Raw genomic sequence first — 18588 nt, 5'->3', positions numbered from 1 at the left:
TGCAAGCTAATGTAGAAAAGATAATTAAAACTTTAAAATAATAATTAAAAAATTCTTTATGCAATCATTTTGTATCATGTTCATTATTTTTTTTATATAAACTAGCACAATAAAAAAGTATTCAAAATATAACTTATCTATAACTGTTATTTTAAAAACCTTAATAGATCTATGAATTATAAAACTATTGTTGAGTAAGAGGTACCTGCAAAAACCAAACGTTTTTATTGGTATGTTACCCATCTTTCAAAAAAGTAGTATTCAATTTTCCAAAAATTTGATTAAGTACGTACAATAAATTAATAACGCCTGAAAGCAAAATAATAGCAAATATGTTTCTAACCATTTCGTGGTTTTGTAGGAAATATAGATCCTCTTTTGTATGGTCCCCCAGGTATCAACTCACAAAGCGCTTCATAACGAACATTGCAGGAAACTGTTTTCCACATACGGGAGTTAGTAAGGACTACACATGACATATTTGTGCTTCTGCGAGGAAAACCGGGTGCCCAGGCGCGATATGTAGTGCAGTCTAATGCATCGTCTAAAACAAAGAGGTAATTAAATAATTTTAGGCTTAGCAGTATATTATGTAATAAGTAAGAATCTAACATTATGATTAAAAAGAATTATCTAAGATCATAGTTTTTTTTAGACGATGATATAATAATGCAAGATCCTCAATTTCGCAAGTTGAGGCAACTGGCCCATTAGCTCAGTTGGTTAGAGCGTCGTGCTAATAACGCGAAGGTCGCGGGTTCGATCCCCTCATGGGCCACTACATCTTTTGATTATTTTTTCTACATGATTATTTTCTTTTTTGTTATATTTTTTTTAGAAATTCTTGATAAAATAAAGTTTCGCTTTTTTTAGGAATGGTGAATCTCTCGAAAACTTTTTTGGGAATTGGGATGATCTGCCCCTGCATTCTGTAAAGTTACAGAATGCAGGGGCAGATTAGATATTAAGTTACAGCAATGTAACACCGCTCATTGCCATGGCAACTTTGATGTTAGTGACATTTTATTTTTGGCATCCCATAAAAATAAAGTTCAAATTGTAATAAAACTTGTTATAGGCGAATACTACATCGGCGAGTATAAAATAGCAGAATCACACCCCAATTTTGATCAAAATCATTAACTACAGAATTTTTTTGAACGAATCGATACTTTCCGATTCTCTTAAGATTTTTTGTTTTTGGAAGTCGGATTAGTATTAGGATTTACAGCCGCAATATGTAGGTATGATTTTTTGTCCTAAAAAGGCGACTATATATTTTATTGTAGGAAGATCGAAGTGTTGGAAAGCATCTTTGCAAAATAAGCCTTTTTGTTTGCAATCATTTACTAACTGACTGACTACTACTGACTATTGCTATAGAAGACGCTGTCGTTCTTGCTCCACATGCCAACATATGCTGCGGAGATGCCAGCGCTGGTCAGCAGCTGGCCCAACGCGTCGGTACGCTGCTCGCTGCTCACGTCGGCCAACACTCCGTTGATTTCCTTGCAGCTAGCCTGGACTTGGGTGAAGTTCCGCTTTTTGAGTAACAAGAAGAACATGCCAGCGGCCGGAACACAGGTGGAGTTCACATTTGCTGCAAAAGTAAGTGTTTTTAATAAGTAAAAGGACTTCCTCAGGGCTATAAACTGGCTTTACTATCTGGGACTCATGGTAAATTCGTTTAATGGGCACCCACACCCACCCACATAGTATTTTTATTACTTCTGAGGTCAGTGGCCTTTGCGAGTCCTACCTAGATACTATTTATGATATGATGGTTTTTAGCTATTTATACGATGAAGATCCAATAAGACATTCCAAAGATATCACCGTTTTCTAATAGCCTTATTTTTTTTAATTTTTGATAGTCACGAACTTACTAGCTATAATAACGACTTTTGTGTGAAATAAATTATTTCTTCTTCTTCTTTTTATGCTATAGAGGAATTAGAAAATGGAGATGCATCGCACTCAAATTCACGAACAAAATTGTCTGTCGTTTTTTAAGGGGGACGAGGTAAAGTCAAACATCGAAAATATTTAACTACACAAACCGGCACTTTTAGGGAGCTCTTTACACGACGAAAATGATTGCAACAATGAAACATCGATTCTATAGCAACGGTTTTTATAAACGCGTTAGATCATAGATTTTTGATCTTTGCCAGAGGGATAACGGTTAGTGAGGCAAGTCCTGGTATTTAAATGGTCTAAGTTTTATGCTGAAAATGCCAATAGGTAGGTAGGCATATTATAATCACGTTAGTTTTACAAAACTAAAAACACATCACGATTGGCCAATTCATTTAGCAGCTACGATGCCACAATCAAACATAAATATTTACAAACATAACTGTCAAAAGTAAAACCCTACAAAGATTTCTTTACTCACGCAATGGTTTCCCGTATATGCTGTAGTAATCATATCTCGTATCATTAGTCAAAGACAAGCCGCCTTCAGCTTCAGCGCATTTCAGCACTTCACACGTATATTCCAAAGGTTCACCGCTCCTCAAAGCCATTTCAGGGCTGAAGTTCAAAGCCAGGGCCTTCTTCTCTATGCCAAGTCTTTGGCAACTAATCAGAGAAGTGAAGTTCGCCTTGGCAGCTATGCCAAGCGTGGAACGGTGGCATTTCTCGATCAAATTGTATTTAGGTATGGGCGTATCAATGGTATTTTGACGCATCTGCTGAAGACTGCAATCTCATTTCTTGCCTCTCTTCCATGAGTTTAAGTGTATGGTCTGAGAACTTTTTGGTTCTTTTCGTACGGTGGGTCTTATAGAACTTAGACCCAACGGAATGGACAGTTTCCACGAACCTGTTGTTCAGATCGTCCACAGTTTCGCAATTTGCTAGGCAATCAAAGCGGTTCTGCAGTTCTAGTTGAAAGGACTCGGGGTTTTGGATATGGGCACGAGTAGGTCGGAGCGTAGACTTCACCAGTCGATACCGTTCCAGCTGAACGTTGATATTCAACGTGCCTCTAACCATTCGGTGATCGCTACCGGTTTTCACCCTATGGATCACAGAAACATCGTTGAATATTTGCCGTTTGGTAGACAAGATGAAGTCAATCTCATTTTTCGTGGAACCATCGGGGCTCATCCAGGTCCATTTCCTGTGTGGTGGCTTCTTGAAGAAGGAGTTCATCATAAAGAGGCCCTCCTTCTCCATGAAGTCAGCCAACATTTGGCCCCTATCGTTCCGTTGCCCATACCCAAATCGTCCCACTTTCAACTCTGAACCGCTACGTTCGCCCAGCTTTGCGTTAAAATCCCCCATCACAACATTGTAATGAGAGTTTGAGGCATGTATGGCTTTAGAAATATCCTCATACAATACCTCTACCTCCTCGTCGGGATGTGTCGAGGTCGGTGCGTAAACCTGTATAACCTTCAACGAATACCGTTTGGTAATTCGGAGGACCAGGAACGCTACCCTGCTCGACACACTCTCGACTTTTACAACATTGTTCACGAGGGACTTGTGAACGATAAATCCGACACCACCCTGGGACTGTTGGTCGCCCTCCCGGTAGTAGAGCATGTTGCCGGATTCAAGGATTATCGAGCCCTCCCCCTCTCTTCGGACTTCAGACAATCCTATGACATCCCAGTGCAACTTGCTCATAACTTCTTCCAGCTCGATGACCTTTTCGTCGGACCTCAAAGTGCGTGCGTTGTATGTTGCCAGGTCTAGTCGTCGGGGTTGGCAGCGGAATCTCTTCCGGAGATTCTTAACACCCCTTGCCCCGCCGTTACCGTAACCGCTGCCAGAGCCAGGAATAGCGGGGCTGCCGGGGACTAGGGGCTGTGTTTTTGTTTGTTGGTCCATCTACAAAGTTCAGACAAATCAGTAGACAGATCTCTAAGTCGCAAACCAGCGACTTGCGAAACTTCAATACCGAGCGTATTAAAAATGCGATTGAAAACAATCGCGGCTCGAAAGTTTTCGCCAGAGATCTGTCTATTGGACAGAGGCAGCTGACGCGTTTGAAGACCGAGCACGGTAATCTGATTTCTTCCAAGCCCGAGTTATTAAGTGAGGTCGAGAAGTTCTATGGACAGCTATACACGACTACCCAGCAGCCTGTTGACAACTTGGCTAAAGACCCCAGAGCCAAGTTGACCCGACACTATACCGAAGATATCCCGGACGTCAGCCTATACGAGATTAGTGTGGCTCTCAAACACCTGAAGAACAATAAGGCGCCAGGTGAGGACGGAATCACAGCAGAACTCCTGAAAGCGGGTGGAAAACCGATACTTAAAGTCCTTCAGCGATTGTTCAATTCCGTCATTCACGAGGGCACGACGCCTGAGGCGTGGCATAGGAGCGTGGTGGTTCTGTTCTTCAAAAAAGGTGACAACACCTTGCTGAAGAATTACAGACCCATCTCGCTGCTGAGCCATGTTTACAAATTGTTCTCGAGAGTCATTACGAATCGTCTCGCTAATAGGCTTGACGACTTCCAGCCTCCCGAACAAGCCGGTTTCCGAAAAGGCTTTAGTACCATAGACCACATCCATACGCTGCGGCAGGTTATACAGAAGACTCACGAGTATAACCAGCCACTTTGCTTAGCGTTTGTGGACTATGAGAAAGCCTTCGATTCGGTGGAAACCTGGGCTGTGCTAAGGTCATTGCAGAGATGCCGAATTGATTACAGGTATATCCAAGCGTTGAAGTGCTTGTACGAAAACGCCACGATGTCAGTCCGTATTCAGGATCAGACTACGAGGCCAATCCAGTTGCAGCGAGGAGTGCGTCAGGGAGATGTGATCTCTCCGAAGCTATTTACCGCCGCATTGGAAGACGTCTTTAAGCTTCTGGACTGGGGCGGACTTGGCATCAACATCAATGGCGAGTACATCACTCAACTGCGGTTCGCGGATGATGTAGTCATCATGGCACAGACTCTGGATGACCTTAGTACCATGCTCAATGACCTCAGCAGCGTTTCTCAACAGGTGGGCCTGAAAATGAACATGGGCAAAACAAAAATAATGTGTAATGCTCATGTATCGCTCCACCCAGTTATAGTTGAGAACGCTGCACTCGAAATTGTAGACGAATACATATACCTAGGACATATGATCCAGTTAGGTAGGTCCAATTTCGAGAAAGAGGTGAACCGTCGAATCCAACTCGGCTGGGCTGCATTCGGGAAACTTCGCGACATCTTTTCGTCCGAAATTCCTCAGTGCCTGAAGACAAAAGTCTTCGAACAGTGCGTGTTGCCAGTGATGACCTATGGTTCCGAGACTTGGTCGCTAACTATGGGCCTCATAAGAAGGCTCAGAGTCACACAGCGGGCGATGGAACGAGCTATGTTAGGAGTATCTCTGCGTGATCGAATCAGAAATGAGGAGATCCGCAGAAGAACCAAAGTCACTGACATAGCTCAACGAGTTGCGAAGCTGAAGTGGCAATGGGCGGGGCACATAGTGCGAAGAGCCGATGGACGTTGGGGTCCCAAAGTGCTGGAATGGCGACCCCGCACTAGTAAGCGCAGTGTTGGCCGACCCCCCACCAGGTGGACTGACGACATCAAGCGAGTCGCAGGGATTCGCTGGATGCAGTTGGCTCAGTATCGTGATGTTTGGAAGTCCCTACAAAAGGCCTATGTCCTGCAGTGGACGTCCATCGGCTGATATGATGATGATGATGATGATGATGTATCAATGGAGCATTTGTTGTTGGCAGATGACTTTGTTACTATAAACAATGTTATTAAAAATTGCAAGTACATTATTCAGTTTTATTTGACGAACTTTTACACCGTTCAGCGGTTTTTAGATATTTTTTGTCTTGGTTTAGTCTGGAAGTTATACACAGTTACCATTTTACCATGCTTCTACCATAAATAAGTAGCTAGAGCTGTTACGAGCAAATAAAGATCGAATTTCAAGAGTTTTCAAAAATTCTGGCATCGTAAGTATAAAGAGTAGGAACCTATTTTTGTATAATATGAGAAGAACAAACCAAAACTAGGTTGCAGAAGGTGATTTAAAATCACAAGTAGATAGATCATCAGATAGGAAATGAAATCTCTGAACTGCATTAGGCAATTTGATGGTTTTGGTGGCAAGTATTCTATTTAAACTTTCAAACAAAATGCACGAAACTGCCGTCAGATTCCCTACTCACTGTATTTATAATGTCCATATCACTTAATCACGATAGCCAGTAACTAGTGACAAAATAATGTACACGCAAAATTGTTTAATGAGATCGCTTCCTCTTCATACCTGTTGTCAGTTGTTATTGTTACGTCCTACGAGATGATTGAGCGTTAAGGCCGACGCATTGGGGGACGGCTGCGCAGAGCATCGAAGATAATTGATTACAAAAATCCTTTGCGTTACCATAAATCACTAGGATTTGATTAAGTATTCCACAAAGACGTAAGACCTAAGTATTCTGTATTCTGGTATTCTATTTTTCTAATTTGGCTGACGCTCTTTGGCACGTCTCAATCCTGTATTTTGTACTTGCTTAAAATTTTTCCAATATGCCACAGTTGCGTAGTAGGTAACTACTGTAATTACTGGTCATTTAAAATGTATTCCCTTACTATAAAACAGTTAAATTGAAAGCTGTCAAAAATCTAGACAGTTTATTTTGAAAATCTGTCAAATATGTGTCGTTTTATTTCAGAAATATTTATTGAGAAATACTGTTTGATATAAGCAATCTATTTTAGTAAATTATTTTATTTATCAATTGTATAAAATGGGTTGTTTTTTCTCCAGAAACCCAGTCGAGGACGTAAGTATTATTAGTTTTGACGGCTATCCAGCTTCGGCCAAAATGTTTTGTTCAAAAGAACTGGTCATAGGCAAATAGATAGAAATTGGTCCTAGCTGTAATCTGTGAAAAGAATATTAAAATAAGTTAACCTAAAGGTTAATGTCGAGGCAATCATTTATGATTTGATCTCCTCATATCTGGAGTAAAAGTTAAACGTACGTCGTATTTGTTTTACCTGTTGTACTATTAACAGCCCAACTAAGGGGAAAGTTAGTTGAAGGGAAAAAGATCGTGTTTAAAATATAAATAAAACCATTTGTAAAATAAAATGAATTAAATTCACCAGGTAAACCTAATGTATGACATGACACCCATAAGACACTTGCCAGTGATCTTCGTGAACGGTGTCCCAGGGGCTGGGAACCAAACGGTGGCGCAGACCATATCCAGCATGACCGGGTACACCATGATCAGGCCCGGAGAGCTGGTGCGCTCCGAAGCAGTGAAGGATACCGCCAGGGGACGCCTAATCGCTGACAAGCTGCAATCACAGGAGGATATACCAGAGGTGAGCTTTCCAGTGATCAGATAGGTTAGTCGACCATCTCTACCATCACCGGGTACATTATGATCAGGTAGTACGACCAGGGGGCAAACTGCAGTAACAGGAGGAGAGGACACCAGATGTGAGTTTGCCAGTGATATTGCTGACAAGATAGGTACGATCTTCAGTATATCCGGATAAACCATGACCAAGATGGAGCACACTGAGGCTTAGAAGGATATAGCCAGAGAATGATTTATCGCTTGCAAGCTGCAATCTAATCAAGGAAATACCAGAAGTGAGCTTGTCAATGATCTTTGTGACGAGACAGGTGCGTAGACCATCATAGAGATGATCTACGCACCTGTCTCGTTTCTTTCCAAAAATGAAATCCTTAATGGGTTACATCATTATAAACCCCAACGTGGTAGTGCACGCTGAAGCAGAGAAGGCGCCTCAGTCACTCCCGCTGACAAATTGTAGCCTCAGGAGTATATATCAGAGGTGAGCTTGACCATTATGATCAGGTCTCACAGGATCAAATTAAAGCACAAGGAGGCTCTGCAGGACACGGCCAGAAGGCGTTCCGTAGCTTATTTATGCTGAAGTTTTAGGAGGACATACGAGAGATCATCTGCCTAGTGATCTTTATTCTGACGGGCACGGTCTTCGGCATTCCCGGCTACACATGATCTGTAGGATTATTATGTATCTTCGTTTTGCAATCATCTTACACTGTGTTTTAACAAAGTGGCAAACTAGATCACACCAAGCAGAACGATATAATGCATTATTGTTAAGGGTGTGGCCTTCAAGGTTTTTTAAAAAGAACATTTGCCATATCTTTTAAATATTTATTACCAATATTCACATTCTCCTTCAACGAGTTCAAATAGACTGTTTTAGGTGTGGGTACGACAATAGACCAACGGGGCGTGGATCGAACCACCACCCCTCGGTGATGAATCCAATTGCTTTACCGTTGAGCTATTGAGGATCTGAATTCTGAATCTCTTGAGGGTTTTTTTGGTTTTTAAGATGATCCAATTCCAGTGTGACATTTGTTATATATCTCATATATTAATTCAAGCAATTTTACGAGTAGGTCGGCGGTTTGACTATTCCTTTAATTTATTGGCATAAAAAGCATCTTGTAATCTGATAAAAAACTTAAATATTTCGAGCAACTACGTAGATATAACGAAGATCTATATTTGTTTCAGCAATTGACAGTAGACATCATAAAAGAGGCAATGCTCCAGCAGCAGGACTCCTCAGGCTTCATCCTGGTAGGATTCCCGAAGAACCCTCGCATGTCCAACATGTTCAACCGGCAGGTCAAGTGGCCGGAGAAGGTGGTCGCGCTGGAAGTGGATACTGAAGTAAGCAATTTACTGAGCACGTTTTAAAGTGAAAAGATTTGTATATAACGAATAAACTTAAAAACTACTGAACCGATTTGAAAAACTCTTTCGCCAATAGAAAGTTACATTAACGCAGGCTATATTTAATCCCTTATTCCAATGAGAATGGAAACTACGCGTTCCGCTAGTCATAAATAAACCTTTAATATATGGCTCGCGAGTTTAAGTACATTGATGTAGGTACGGTTACCTACTTAAGCTTCTTTTTGCGGTGCGCCACCAACCCGCACTGGGGCAGCGTAGTGGGTCAAATCTCCAAATTCTCTGTTACTGTCCTGTGAAATTTTAGACAAAGAAAACAGATACAAAATTTAAAAAAAAATATTTGCCATGAATATCTTTTAAATAAGACCAAGGGCCATTCTGAAAGGGTGATTTAGCCTGAGTGTACCAGTCCGGGCGTCCCCAAGATCGTGAGTTAAAAAACCCACGTCGGGTGATGTCAGATATCGGGGACCTCGTCTTCGCCGGCGAAGACGTCGTGTAACTTGTGTTTGTGTTGCCTGGGAAGCATTGTTGGTTTTTATGTCATGTCAGGATCGTAAAGGATTCGGGCCTTTGGATCTACGATCGGCGTTGGGATCGGGGGTGTAGTTGCAAGCGGCAACCACTTATTATTTGAGCTGGGTGGCGGCTCTCTCAAAATAAATTTTCGAGAGCTGTTGCAGCTATAGTGCAGTACAATGACGTCATATTACAGGTAGCAGCGAGCAGGCTACAGAGCAAGTTGTCGGAGCTGGGGCGGCCGGCGGCGGAGATCAGCTCGGCGAGGCAGATCGTGCGCGAGGCGGCGAACAAGGTCAAGAGTGTGCACAAGCGGTTTGGAGGACACGTTATTACGGTTAGCCCTATTATAGTCTAAGAGCTGGCATTAGAAATATATACCCTCATCGGTTATTTAATATTGATAAGAAATAGTTACATTGCGGTCTGTCTCGATAAGACCGGCCGGTCAGATGACTACGTAAATAAAATATTCGCTGACTTTTTTTTTGTTAAATATCTATGAGGTTATAGTTGATCCACTACCAGATTGGAGTCGGTTGGTCGGTTACCTTTGCTGTTTTTGTTAAAGGAATGCGATGGATGATTTATATAATATGTCTATTTACTTTTTTATTTATGACTGTAAATAATAATAAATAATTTAAGTTTGTAGACATTGCATAAATCTACGAGTACTATCACGATTCGTATGTAAACTATGGTCGCTAACTTTGTGTCTCATAAGAATGCTCAAACTCAGTTTATTATATGTTTGGTACCTATTGTTAAATCTAGAATTCTCCACAGCTGGACAGCAGCAGCAACCCCAAGGCATTGGCAACGACACTCAAGCAAATGCTCTTTGATACAATAGAAAAGGGGCAAAGACGACAATCCAAGCTGCAGATACCTATCTCGGCGTCTGCACCGGCAACCAACTCACCCTCTGCACCCGCAACCAACTCGCCCATGACCAACGCACCCGTGGCCAACGCACCCGTGGCCAACGCATCCATGGTCAATGCCCCCGTGGCCAACGCATCCGTGGCCAACGCCCCCGTTGGCAACGCATCCGTGGTCAACGCACCCGTGGCCGATGCACCCTTAACCAGTCCTCCCCCGTACCATACACCTTCATATAACTTACCCACCTATGAATCCGTGCCGTCTACTTTGCCATCAGACTTGCAAGAAGCGTAGCGGTTTTGTGATAGTTTTATATCGATCAACGCCTTAAGTCTATGGACCAATGTTTAGCTAGATACCGTTCGCCGTTAATCTATGCGTCCCGAATTATTTATATATAAACTTAATAATTTGTGTCATGCACATATTTGTGCATCCTATTTTAGCTTTTGAATCTATGCTAGTATCGAACCACCTATATGATGCCACTGAAAGTAATTTAATCTCTTACTTTTGAAAATATTTTTTTCCGATAATGCGTGAATTTCTTTTTTTCACAAACCCCTATTTGAACTACTGGTAGATCCCTAAAAGCTACAGGGTACTAATATTGCTGGGGTCCGATGTATATGCAAACATTGTTACCCTTAGACTAATAACCAATAGACTCGCAACACCAACAACAAATAACAAATTTAAACAATCATACTAATCGTAGTGTATCGATACGTCAAGGACTCCTTTTTCGGGGCACATAAAACGGCTTACGAATCCTGCGACTATCTATATAAATCTAATTTTATTGAGAATAATACAGTGTGTGCATCTAACTGAAATAGTTATGAATCAATGAGATGTCTACTAAATTTACGTCCGTGGTCTCAGTAGCGCATCCATCTAGCGTCCGTGTTACTGTATGCGTCCGATATTTTGCGTACGCGGGCGCGTAGTGATTTTGAAATAGTTTTCTATGAAACCAAGGCTAAAGCAATGCGTCTATTTTGTGTCCGAGCTCGGACGATTGTGTAGGTGTGGCCTTCGCTTCGATATTACGGTATTGTTATTATGTAATTTATTAATTTTATTATACCTATTACATGATATGGTTTAATAATTATGACTTTTTATTTCATCTTCTATTTTTACTAAGGAAACAATCAGGTAGGCAGGTCCTTTAAGGTCCCTGCTAGCCTACCTTGCGTTAAGTGACAAACCAAACAAGGCACTTCACAATCAGTGGTGTGTAGATACAATACGATGCAATCTTTGTTACGTTTCGGAACATCGTCTCATGTGCTACGCAATATTACATTTTAGGTATTACCGGTAACAATTAAATTAATATGACACCGGTTTAGCACCGCCTGATCAAACTGATCAGTAGGTAGAACATAATACGAATTTATTTTTCGAAATTTTCAAATCGGTTCAGGCGTCTTTGAGTAATCGGTGAACATACATAAAAAAATAGCCGACGAATCTCCTCTTTTTTTTGAAGTCGTTTAAAAATAGGCATTCTAGTAGAAGATCCCAATTAGAAACGACCTTCACCCATCAGTTTATTGAATGAAAAGTGTTATTTCGAGTAGTTTTAGTCAAAATTTTCTGCTCAAACTATTGTTAATTATCATTAATGTTAGTTTGGCCAAGAGTTTTTGAGGTAACCTACTAACATCTTAACATCCTAATTTCGATATAAATAAAAACACTTGTCATCCGTTAAACAGATAAGTGAAGGTCGTTTCTAATTGTCTAAGATGTGTATTATTAATGATAGTTGATAACAGTTTAGCCAGGAAATTACAACCTTTTCACAAAATATTTTTACAACCTATTCACAAAATATTTAAAAAAATACTAAATTAGATATATGTTAATTGATTGATTAATTGATAAATAAAACCATAGATTTACGAGTCGGTACAAGTACCTAAAACCCCTTTATCCAATAAACAGATGGGTGAAGGTGGTTTCTAATGCGGATCTCAGACTATTCGTTATCTCGAAATTTTGTTTTAAGTCTATTTGAAAAATAAACAGCAACTAAAAATCAATTACACTTAGGTAATTTAAAAAATAATTGGTGGGTACCTAATAAAAACTTTTTTCTAATAAACTCTTGTTGTAAAATGTCCCTGGCTGCAAAGGTTTTTTTCCTTTATTTGAAATTTTCAAATTAAGCTTCACCACGACAATCGACATGCGTCGTTGTCATTTGTCATAGAACGCGCACCGATTTTGAAAACAAAAATTTTCATAATCAACAAAAGTTCAGTACATTTTTAGCGATCACACGCCGCGGGTCACAAAGTGTGTACTTTTTTGAGAGTTTCCAAGTAACTGCTACCCTGGAAGAATTCGCCAGTCTCCGTAAATCGGTCATAAAAGTCATGAAGATCAAATTACGTAAGTTCACTTTTATAAAATTAAACTTGAAACTTTAACATGTAAGCCATAACTCAATTCTATTGTCACAGTGTTGATATGGCGCAAATTCATTTACCTTCAAAACTTTATGTAAGTCATGAAGTTTTGAGAGTTGAAGGAATAGTTCAAAATTAATATGACAGCATTAAAAGTTATGCAGATATGACATCATTTTGAATGTTATAGGTAGGTTGTACCTATTACAAAGAGAGAGAGAAAAATACCTAAGGACAGTTCAATTTCTTCTATGGGGTTTTAATTAATGTTACATCTCCATACATATAATTTGCTTGTTTTCTATTTGTATGGCAACCTTAAAGTTTAAATTAAGCCTATGTTGGCTATATTCATATAATTATTAGAACAATTAGATATGGTTAATATATTTTATATAACACTTTATGAACAAACCATACATAATTTAAAATAAATAAGTTATGAAATGACATGCGTTTTCCACTTTCATTTCTAATTTCTTTGTTGGTAAACAGTATTCATCAAGAAAGGCTGTAGTATAGAATAGAATGACCTTCCCACTCTTGACTCCAAGGATGTTTCTAAGTTCAAGCACGAGCCCATAATATGTGCCATTTTACAATAGAGCTTAGCTTTTAGTCAAACAATATTCCTTTACCTCTCCAATTATATGCGAAAACCTAGAAGTGGGCGACGTAATAGTCGGGCAAGAATCCAACACTTGGTCGGCAAGTCTGACTTCTTAGCTAAGTACCTAATGTTTCTATGATTCCCTCGATAGTTCAGCGGTTAGCCTAAGTAGCTTCTATCCATAAGGTTCTCAGTTCGACACTTGAAACAGACTAAGAAAAAAGGTTTTTTTTCTTCAAAGAAATTATCAATAGCTGCTCAGAAATAGGAAGCACTGCAGCACTTTAAATTACAGAGTCATTATCACACTAAGGTGTTGTTTCGCCGGTATTGGATTACAGTGGAAACTCTTCATCTTGGAAGCGTGGTCTTGCCACAAAACGCAACATAAGGTCTTGCAGTAATATATTAAAATAGGTTGGTAATTATGAGAATGTATATTTTTCCACGTTGTAGCTCGAGATCGCTTTCCATCCACGTCTTCCACGGAGGAGCAAGAGATCATCCACGACTGGGAGACGGATGTCCGTCCGCTGAGCGTGCTCCAGCCTCGCCTGCCGCCGCCGCAGGCCATCATCGTCGGCTCGGTGCGGAAGAGGCGAGGCAACCTTCCGAAGAACTCCGTGAGGATCCTGAAGAGGTGGCTGTACGACCATCGGTACAACGCTTACCCGAGCGACGCTGAGAAGCTGGCTTTGAGTCAGGAGGCCAACTTGACTGTTTTACAGGTAAATAGAGGACAGTTTTACAGTAAGTTAGCCTCGTGGGAACGCCTTCCTACCAGGCTGATAAACAAAGGGCAGCATGGTGTTTTTAGGTGATGATTTTTCAATGACTATCGGGCTTTGTCAGTCAATTTTAACGATAAAAAAACCCACTGCGTCTTTAAATATATCCACTTCACAATATTCAATTACAATATATTTTAATCCTAATACGAACAGTGATGAATTTGATGATAATGTAGGATTAGTTTAATGATGTATAATGGCACAGAGATGTGACACCTTTATTCGTCAATCTCCGAATTATTTCTCGAGGTTATAGAAATTGTGACTTCTTAATTCGTAGCCAAATATAAATAATCGCTAGACCAATAAAGTATTCGTAATTACTAATTTTTAAATCAATGTCAGGTTTGCAACTGGTTCATCAACGCCCGTCGGCGCATCCTGCCAGAAATGATCCGTCGTGAAGGCCACGATCCCCTCCGATACACAATCTCGCGTCGTGGGCGCAAACAGTCCGGCGTGGGCATGGTCAACATGGGCGTTGGCGTCAACATGGGCATGGTGAACATTGGCAATTTGGGCATGAATATGGGCGTGGGCCCGATGGTTGGGTTGCAAGCGCCCTCCACTTCCGGTATGCAAATGTTGCCCAACAACGTGAGCGTCGGTGGATGGGAACATGTGGATGTTCAGGTAAGTTTGTTTTAGCGGGGACTAGCCTACATCAACCTGTTTGTCCCCTCAATTATTAACAGCGTTTTGTGTAGGGTGTAATCCTAGCGAGGGTCCTAAGATATGGGGTTCTTTTAAAGACTGTGGTTCCATCACTTTATTTACCAACATTTTGTTAGAAATATAAACTTCTTTGAGTGCGTTTTTGCTGAGGACTGTGCTGGCACGCTCGTCTTAGTAACGTCATATCGGCTTCCTAGGCTTTACTCACCAATTTAACATCGATTTCTAACTTCGTTCGTTGAGCAAAGCTTTCCCAGGGAAACCTCGACCCAAACTTGATCTACACAGACTGACTGATAGGATTTAGGACGCTAAACATAAAGTAAACATGGTCAGTGACGCCCAGAATCCATCAGCAGATTGGAGCCTCCAAATAGGTGATGATGATCTGAAAATTTTAACGTGTTATGTGTTTGGTAGCAGAGCATGGAGCATGGGCGCGGCATCGGTGGCGTGCACTATGGCGACGGGCTGCTTGTATACCGCAGCGAGGGCGATGAGCTCCCCGACGCAGAGGAGGGCTACTCCAGCGCGCTCAGTGAGGAGGAGGTCAAGTACGACCCCTCCGTGTGGCAGTCGGTCATCCGCTATGGGGCCGAGCAAGACTTTCAAACGGACCATAGAGGGTTAGTTTTTTGTAGTTTCGAAATCCAACAGAGGTCCCAATGCAATGACTTAAATGGGCGGAGCACTAGATCGAAGAGTCCATGGAATCCTGAACGTACGAATGCACAGTGTTTAACGACACCCCACTAGGTTGATTGAGGATATGAAACGTCTCGGATGACCACGAGATGAGATGAGCCAATTTAATCAATTACCAGGCTGTTTTGACGGCTCACTACAGGGTCCTCCCTCCATAGAAGAGGGGATGAGCCAATTTGGAAAAGTTCTAACACACCCGAGCCGGGAAAGGATCCCAGGATCTCTCTGTTAAAATTAACAGCATTATCTATACCAGACATGTGTTTTTATAGTAGTGACAAATCCAGCAGATGAATGAGCCTGAATATGTTATGTGAAAAGCATCACCTTTTAAAAAGCAACACTTGCAGAGTTCGCCTAGAACATGTTCTATTATGTGCTCTTGAACTTGAGGCATGGGTGTTAAGCCTCATACTTATACCTGTGTTTGTATTACACTCTGGTCAAGTAACGCTACAGACATGATCGTCACTGTAGTAGTCGATACGAGTTCTGTTTCAAAGAGGCCAATGTCCAAATCATTTGTATATTTTTGGAGTCTTCTAGAATTCTATAATTTCAGCACAACAGTGGTAACAATGACTGAGGGCGGCGGTGAGATCGTGACAGGAGACGTGGGCGGCTGGCAGCCCCAGGCGCCGGTTCTGCGGCAGGTGAGTCCGCCGCACTCGCCCGCTGTGCCCGTGGCCCCGCTGCCTCAGCCAGCCGATCCCGTGGCTCCACCAGCTCAGCCCGCTATGTCCGTGGCCCCGCCGCCTGTTGCCGTCGAACTCGAGGTGGCCACCACCGAAATGTGGTCCCACACTTAGAAGATCAAAATGTCTATTCGCCTAAAGACGTCTTGTTTGAGACGCTGTTTGTATGAGTATGGTGGGCTATCTTTCGCCACCATGGAAAACTCTTACAAAGATAACTAACTGACTGACATAATGATCAACGAACACCCCATACTACTCGCTAGCTAACACTATGTTGCAAACGGGTTTATTAAGGAAGGAAAATATTTACCCCTACGTTAGTGATAAAGGAGATGAAATTTTGTAAGAACTACGCTTCATATAAGCGGAGGAAGCTGCAGGCCAGCTGCTATAATTAATTTAAACACCCACTGCATGCTAGTTGATCATGTCCTATTAAAGATCTGATCAGGGATCTCATGACTCGTTTTTTTAACGAGTGTCTGACACGACGTCTAATAAAATGCTCATAGAGTTGACTATATTTTACTCAGAATTAATTTGTTGCGTTTCTTCAGATATAGCATGTAACATGTCTTTTTGCGTGATAATCTGTTCCCTACTTAATTAAAATTAAGGAAAAGGCGACGTCGGTGTTAAAGCATGCCTATATTATGTCTTCAATTAACGTTGTAAAGACGGTGTACATTGAGTATATTATTATAAATAAAAACTACAGTTAAGGAAATAATGATTATGTCCTATCGGAGAGATGATTGTTGTGTTTAGTGTCATAATAAATAGTTTGTGATCTCGAAATGCTTTTCATTTTTACATACAAACAAGATGATTTTGTAATGTTTTAACGCCGGCATCACCTGAATTTTCAAAATTTACATTTCAAACTGTGCAAATGTCTTGATAATTATACCAAATTTTCCCACTTAATTATCTTGTTGGTGAATACTTAAATTTTTTGACAAATTTTGACTGTCAAGATATGTGCACAGCGTTACATAATGCGGGTAGTTCAGTAAAAGACGGGGTCACTTCAGGTGGTGCCGTCGGAGAGGGAGGACAAGTTCAAATGCTTGTACCTGCTTGTGGAGACTGCGGTGGCTGTGAGACAACGCGAAAAGGAACAAGAGGAAATTTTACCTTTGTAAACTAAATATTGTATGCCAACCATGCCAGCCATGCCACATCATGTCTTCGTCCGCGTAGCGCGGGTGTAAGAGAACAAAAGTGGGTGAAGTGCATTCTTCATTCATGAACTGCTAACGCATGTTGCTACTATAGTCTGGCAAGTTCTTTGATCTGCGCGGGTTGGAAATCGTGCGTGCGGAGAAGTGAAGTGCATCAGTCGTGGGTTTTTATTCATCGCTGCACGCCCCCGTCCCGCGCGCATCATCAGGAAGTTGCCAAGCTATAGTACCGCTGTTGCTCTCATGCCCTCATATCGTTATATATCACTACGCTGTCGTCATATCATACCGCGTCTCCCTGGACTGCGCGGGTAAAGATGCAGTTCTATAGCACAGTGGGGCCAATCTTGTGCAGTGTTCTTTAGACAAATCGTGTGGGCCTCACTCCTAAGTGTCGCCGCACACGGGCCACACGCTACAGCTACAAACGCCGCTAAAAGAAACAAGAAGGGGCCACAAAAGTAGCTGAAGCGTGCGACAGCCACTTGTGGCCGGTGGTCTACTCTTGTGGTCGGTGGCTGCTACTTTTTTACCCATACATGCAGTATCATAATAGCGCGAGTGGCGTGTATCAGCGTTTTGTGTCGGCGTTTAGTGGCCGGTGCGGACCACAAGACGAGCAGCGACGATTGTAGCGTGTGGTGTTTGCGGCGTCCATATAAAATTTATCAAAACTTAATATGCCGGTAGCGGCTTTTTGTGGTCGTAGCCCGTGGCCCGTGTGCAGGAGCCCTAAGGAGCGTGAAGCGTGGTTTATTACTGTTAAAGTAATAGCGACATTCCTAGCGTTGTAATAAAGTGGAGAATTAATTGACACTCTTCCTCTTACCTTTCGGCGATTTAGTTGCTATGGTAGTAAATTGTTGCATTTTTTTCAACGCCAAGGGTTAGTGCCGAACTGCCGACCCATAGGCATATGACCCACTTCTTTTTGGAACATGGTGTATTTGTTCTATGACTCTTCTTTTAATATTGTTAAGTGTAACGTAGAGTTTGTTTAAGTTTATTGATTTAAAAAGAAATTTAATGATTACTTATCATTAAGCATAACATTAAGATTAAACAAGCTTATACATTAAGAATTCCTCTTTGTATGTTATAAACATTTAAAATTAAAATCTTGTTTTCAAAACGAACTTTTCTTATGAACCAGAATTTCAAGATTATCAAATTATTATAACCAAAATTAAGTTTGACGTTTGGTTTACAATTTTAGAATATACCTACTCTTTATGACAAGGTTCAGTGAAAATAAATCTAGAAACTAGTAAACAATATGTTCGTTATCAACCCATATTCGGCTCACTGCTGAGCTCGAATCTCCTCTCAGAATGAGAAGGGTTAGGCCAATAGTCCACCACGCTGGCCCAATGCGGATTG

General features: G+C 41.3%; 3 protein-coding genes and 1 non-coding gene across 6 annotated transcripts; 3 read left to right on the top strand and 1 right to left on the bottom strand.

Annotated features, from left to right (window-relative positions):
• Window positions 1-220: 220 nt before the first annotated feature.
• Window positions 221-2693, bottom strand: LOC112047933 (uncharacterized). Its single transcript, XM_024085244.2, has 3 exons — window positions 2399-2693; window positions 1373-1600; window positions 221-544 (listed from the first exon to the last, which is right to left on the bottom strand). The coding sequence occupies exons 1-3, from the start codon at window positions 2691-2693 to the stop codon at window positions 339-341; spliced, it is 729 nt and encodes a 242-aa protein (XP_023941012.1). The 3' UTR covers window positions 221-338.
• On the top strand, window positions 705-778 carry Trnai-aau (transfer RNA isoleucine (anticodon AAU)). Its single transcript has one exon. It is a non-coding gene; the product is annotated as a tRNA-Ile (tRNA).
• A 4424-nt stretch (window positions 2694-7117) lies between the features above and the next one.
• LOC112047945 (adenylate kinase-like) lies at window positions 7118-11367 on the top strand. Its single transcript, XM_024085267.2, has 4 exons — window positions 7118-7330; window positions 8530-8688; window positions 9431-9571; window positions 10024-11367. The coding sequence occupies exons 1-4, from the start codon at window positions 7118-7120 to the stop codon at window positions 10414-10416; spliced, it is 906 nt and encodes a 301-aa protein (XP_023941035.1). The 3' UTR covers window positions 10417-11367.
• A 732-nt stretch (window positions 11368-12099) lies between these two features.
• On the top strand, window positions 12100-17195 carry LOC112047943 (homeobox protein PKNOX1-like). 3 transcript variants are annotated; one of them, XM_024085265.2, is made up of 6 exons: window positions 12100-12528; window positions 13612-13883; window positions 14292-14579; window positions 15042-15247; window positions 15889-15979; window positions 17059-17195. In XM_024085265.2, exons 1-6 carry the CDS (start codon window positions 12513-12515, stop codon window positions 17167-17169), a joined length of 984 nt encoding a protein of 327 aa, XP_023941033.1. In that variant the 5' UTR covers window positions 12100-12512; the 3' UTR covers window positions 17170-17195. The 3 variants fall into 3 exon arrangements, with proteins under 3 accessions (XP_023941033.1, XP_023941032.1, XP_023941031.1); XM_024085264.2 differs by lacking the exon at window positions 17059-17195 and having other exon boundaries at window positions 12107-12528; window positions 15045-15247; window positions 15889-16898; XM_024085263.2 differs by lacking the exon at window positions 17059-17195 and having other exon boundaries at window positions 12107-12528; window positions 15889-16898.
• The last annotated feature ends 1393 nt before the right edge of the window (window positions 17196-18588 follow it).

Source organism: Bicyclus anynana, chromosome 3, assembly GCF_947172395.1.
Source record: "Bicyclus anynana chromosome 3, ilBicAnyn1.1, whole genome shotgun sequence".
In the NCBI taxonomy this organism is placed as follows: domain Eukaryota; kingdom Metazoa; phylum Arthropoda; class Insecta; order Lepidoptera; family Nymphalidae; genus Bicyclus; species Bicyclus anynana.
The sequence above is the reverse complement of the archived record's forward strand: the minus strand, read 5'-3'. Positions and strand labels throughout refer to the sequence as shown.

Excerpts from the sequence above, each read along its gene's own strand:
- LOC112047933 (XM_024085244.2), bottom strand. The coding sequence starts at position 2,693 with ATGCGTCAAAATACCATTGATACGCCCATACCTAAATACAATTTGATC. Across the intron at positions 1,601-2,398 it reads CATATACGGGAAACCATTGC|CAAATGTGAACTCCACCTGT; the intron begins GTGAGTAAAGAA and ends TTACTTTTGCAG. Across the intron at positions 545-1,372 it reads CAGCGTCTTCTATAGCAATA|ACGATGCATTAGACTGCACT; the intron begins GTCAGTAGTAGT and ends TCTTTGTTTTAG.
- LOC112047945 (XM_024085267.2), top strand. The coding sequence starts at position 7,118 with ATGTATGACATGACACCCATAAGACACTTGCCAGTGATCTTCGTGAAC. Across the intron at positions 8,689-9,430 it reads CGCTGGAAGTGGATACTGAA|GTAGCAGCGAGCAGGCTACA; the intron begins GTAAGCAATTTA and ends GTCATATTACAG. Across the intron at positions 9,572-10,023 it reads TTGGAGGACACGTTATTACG|CTGGACAGCAGCAGCAACCC; the intron begins GTTAGCCCTATT and ends AATTCTCCACAG.
- LOC112047943 (XM_024085263.2), top strand. Across the intron at positions 14,580-15,041 it reads GGGAACATGTGGATGTTCAG|CAGAGCATGGAGCATGGGCG; the intron begins GTAAGTTTGTTT and ends TGTGTTTGGTAG. Across the intron at positions 15,248-15,888 it reads TTTCAAACGGACCATAGAGG|CACAACAGTGGTAACAATGA; the intron begins GTTAGTTTTTTG and ends CTATAATTTCAG.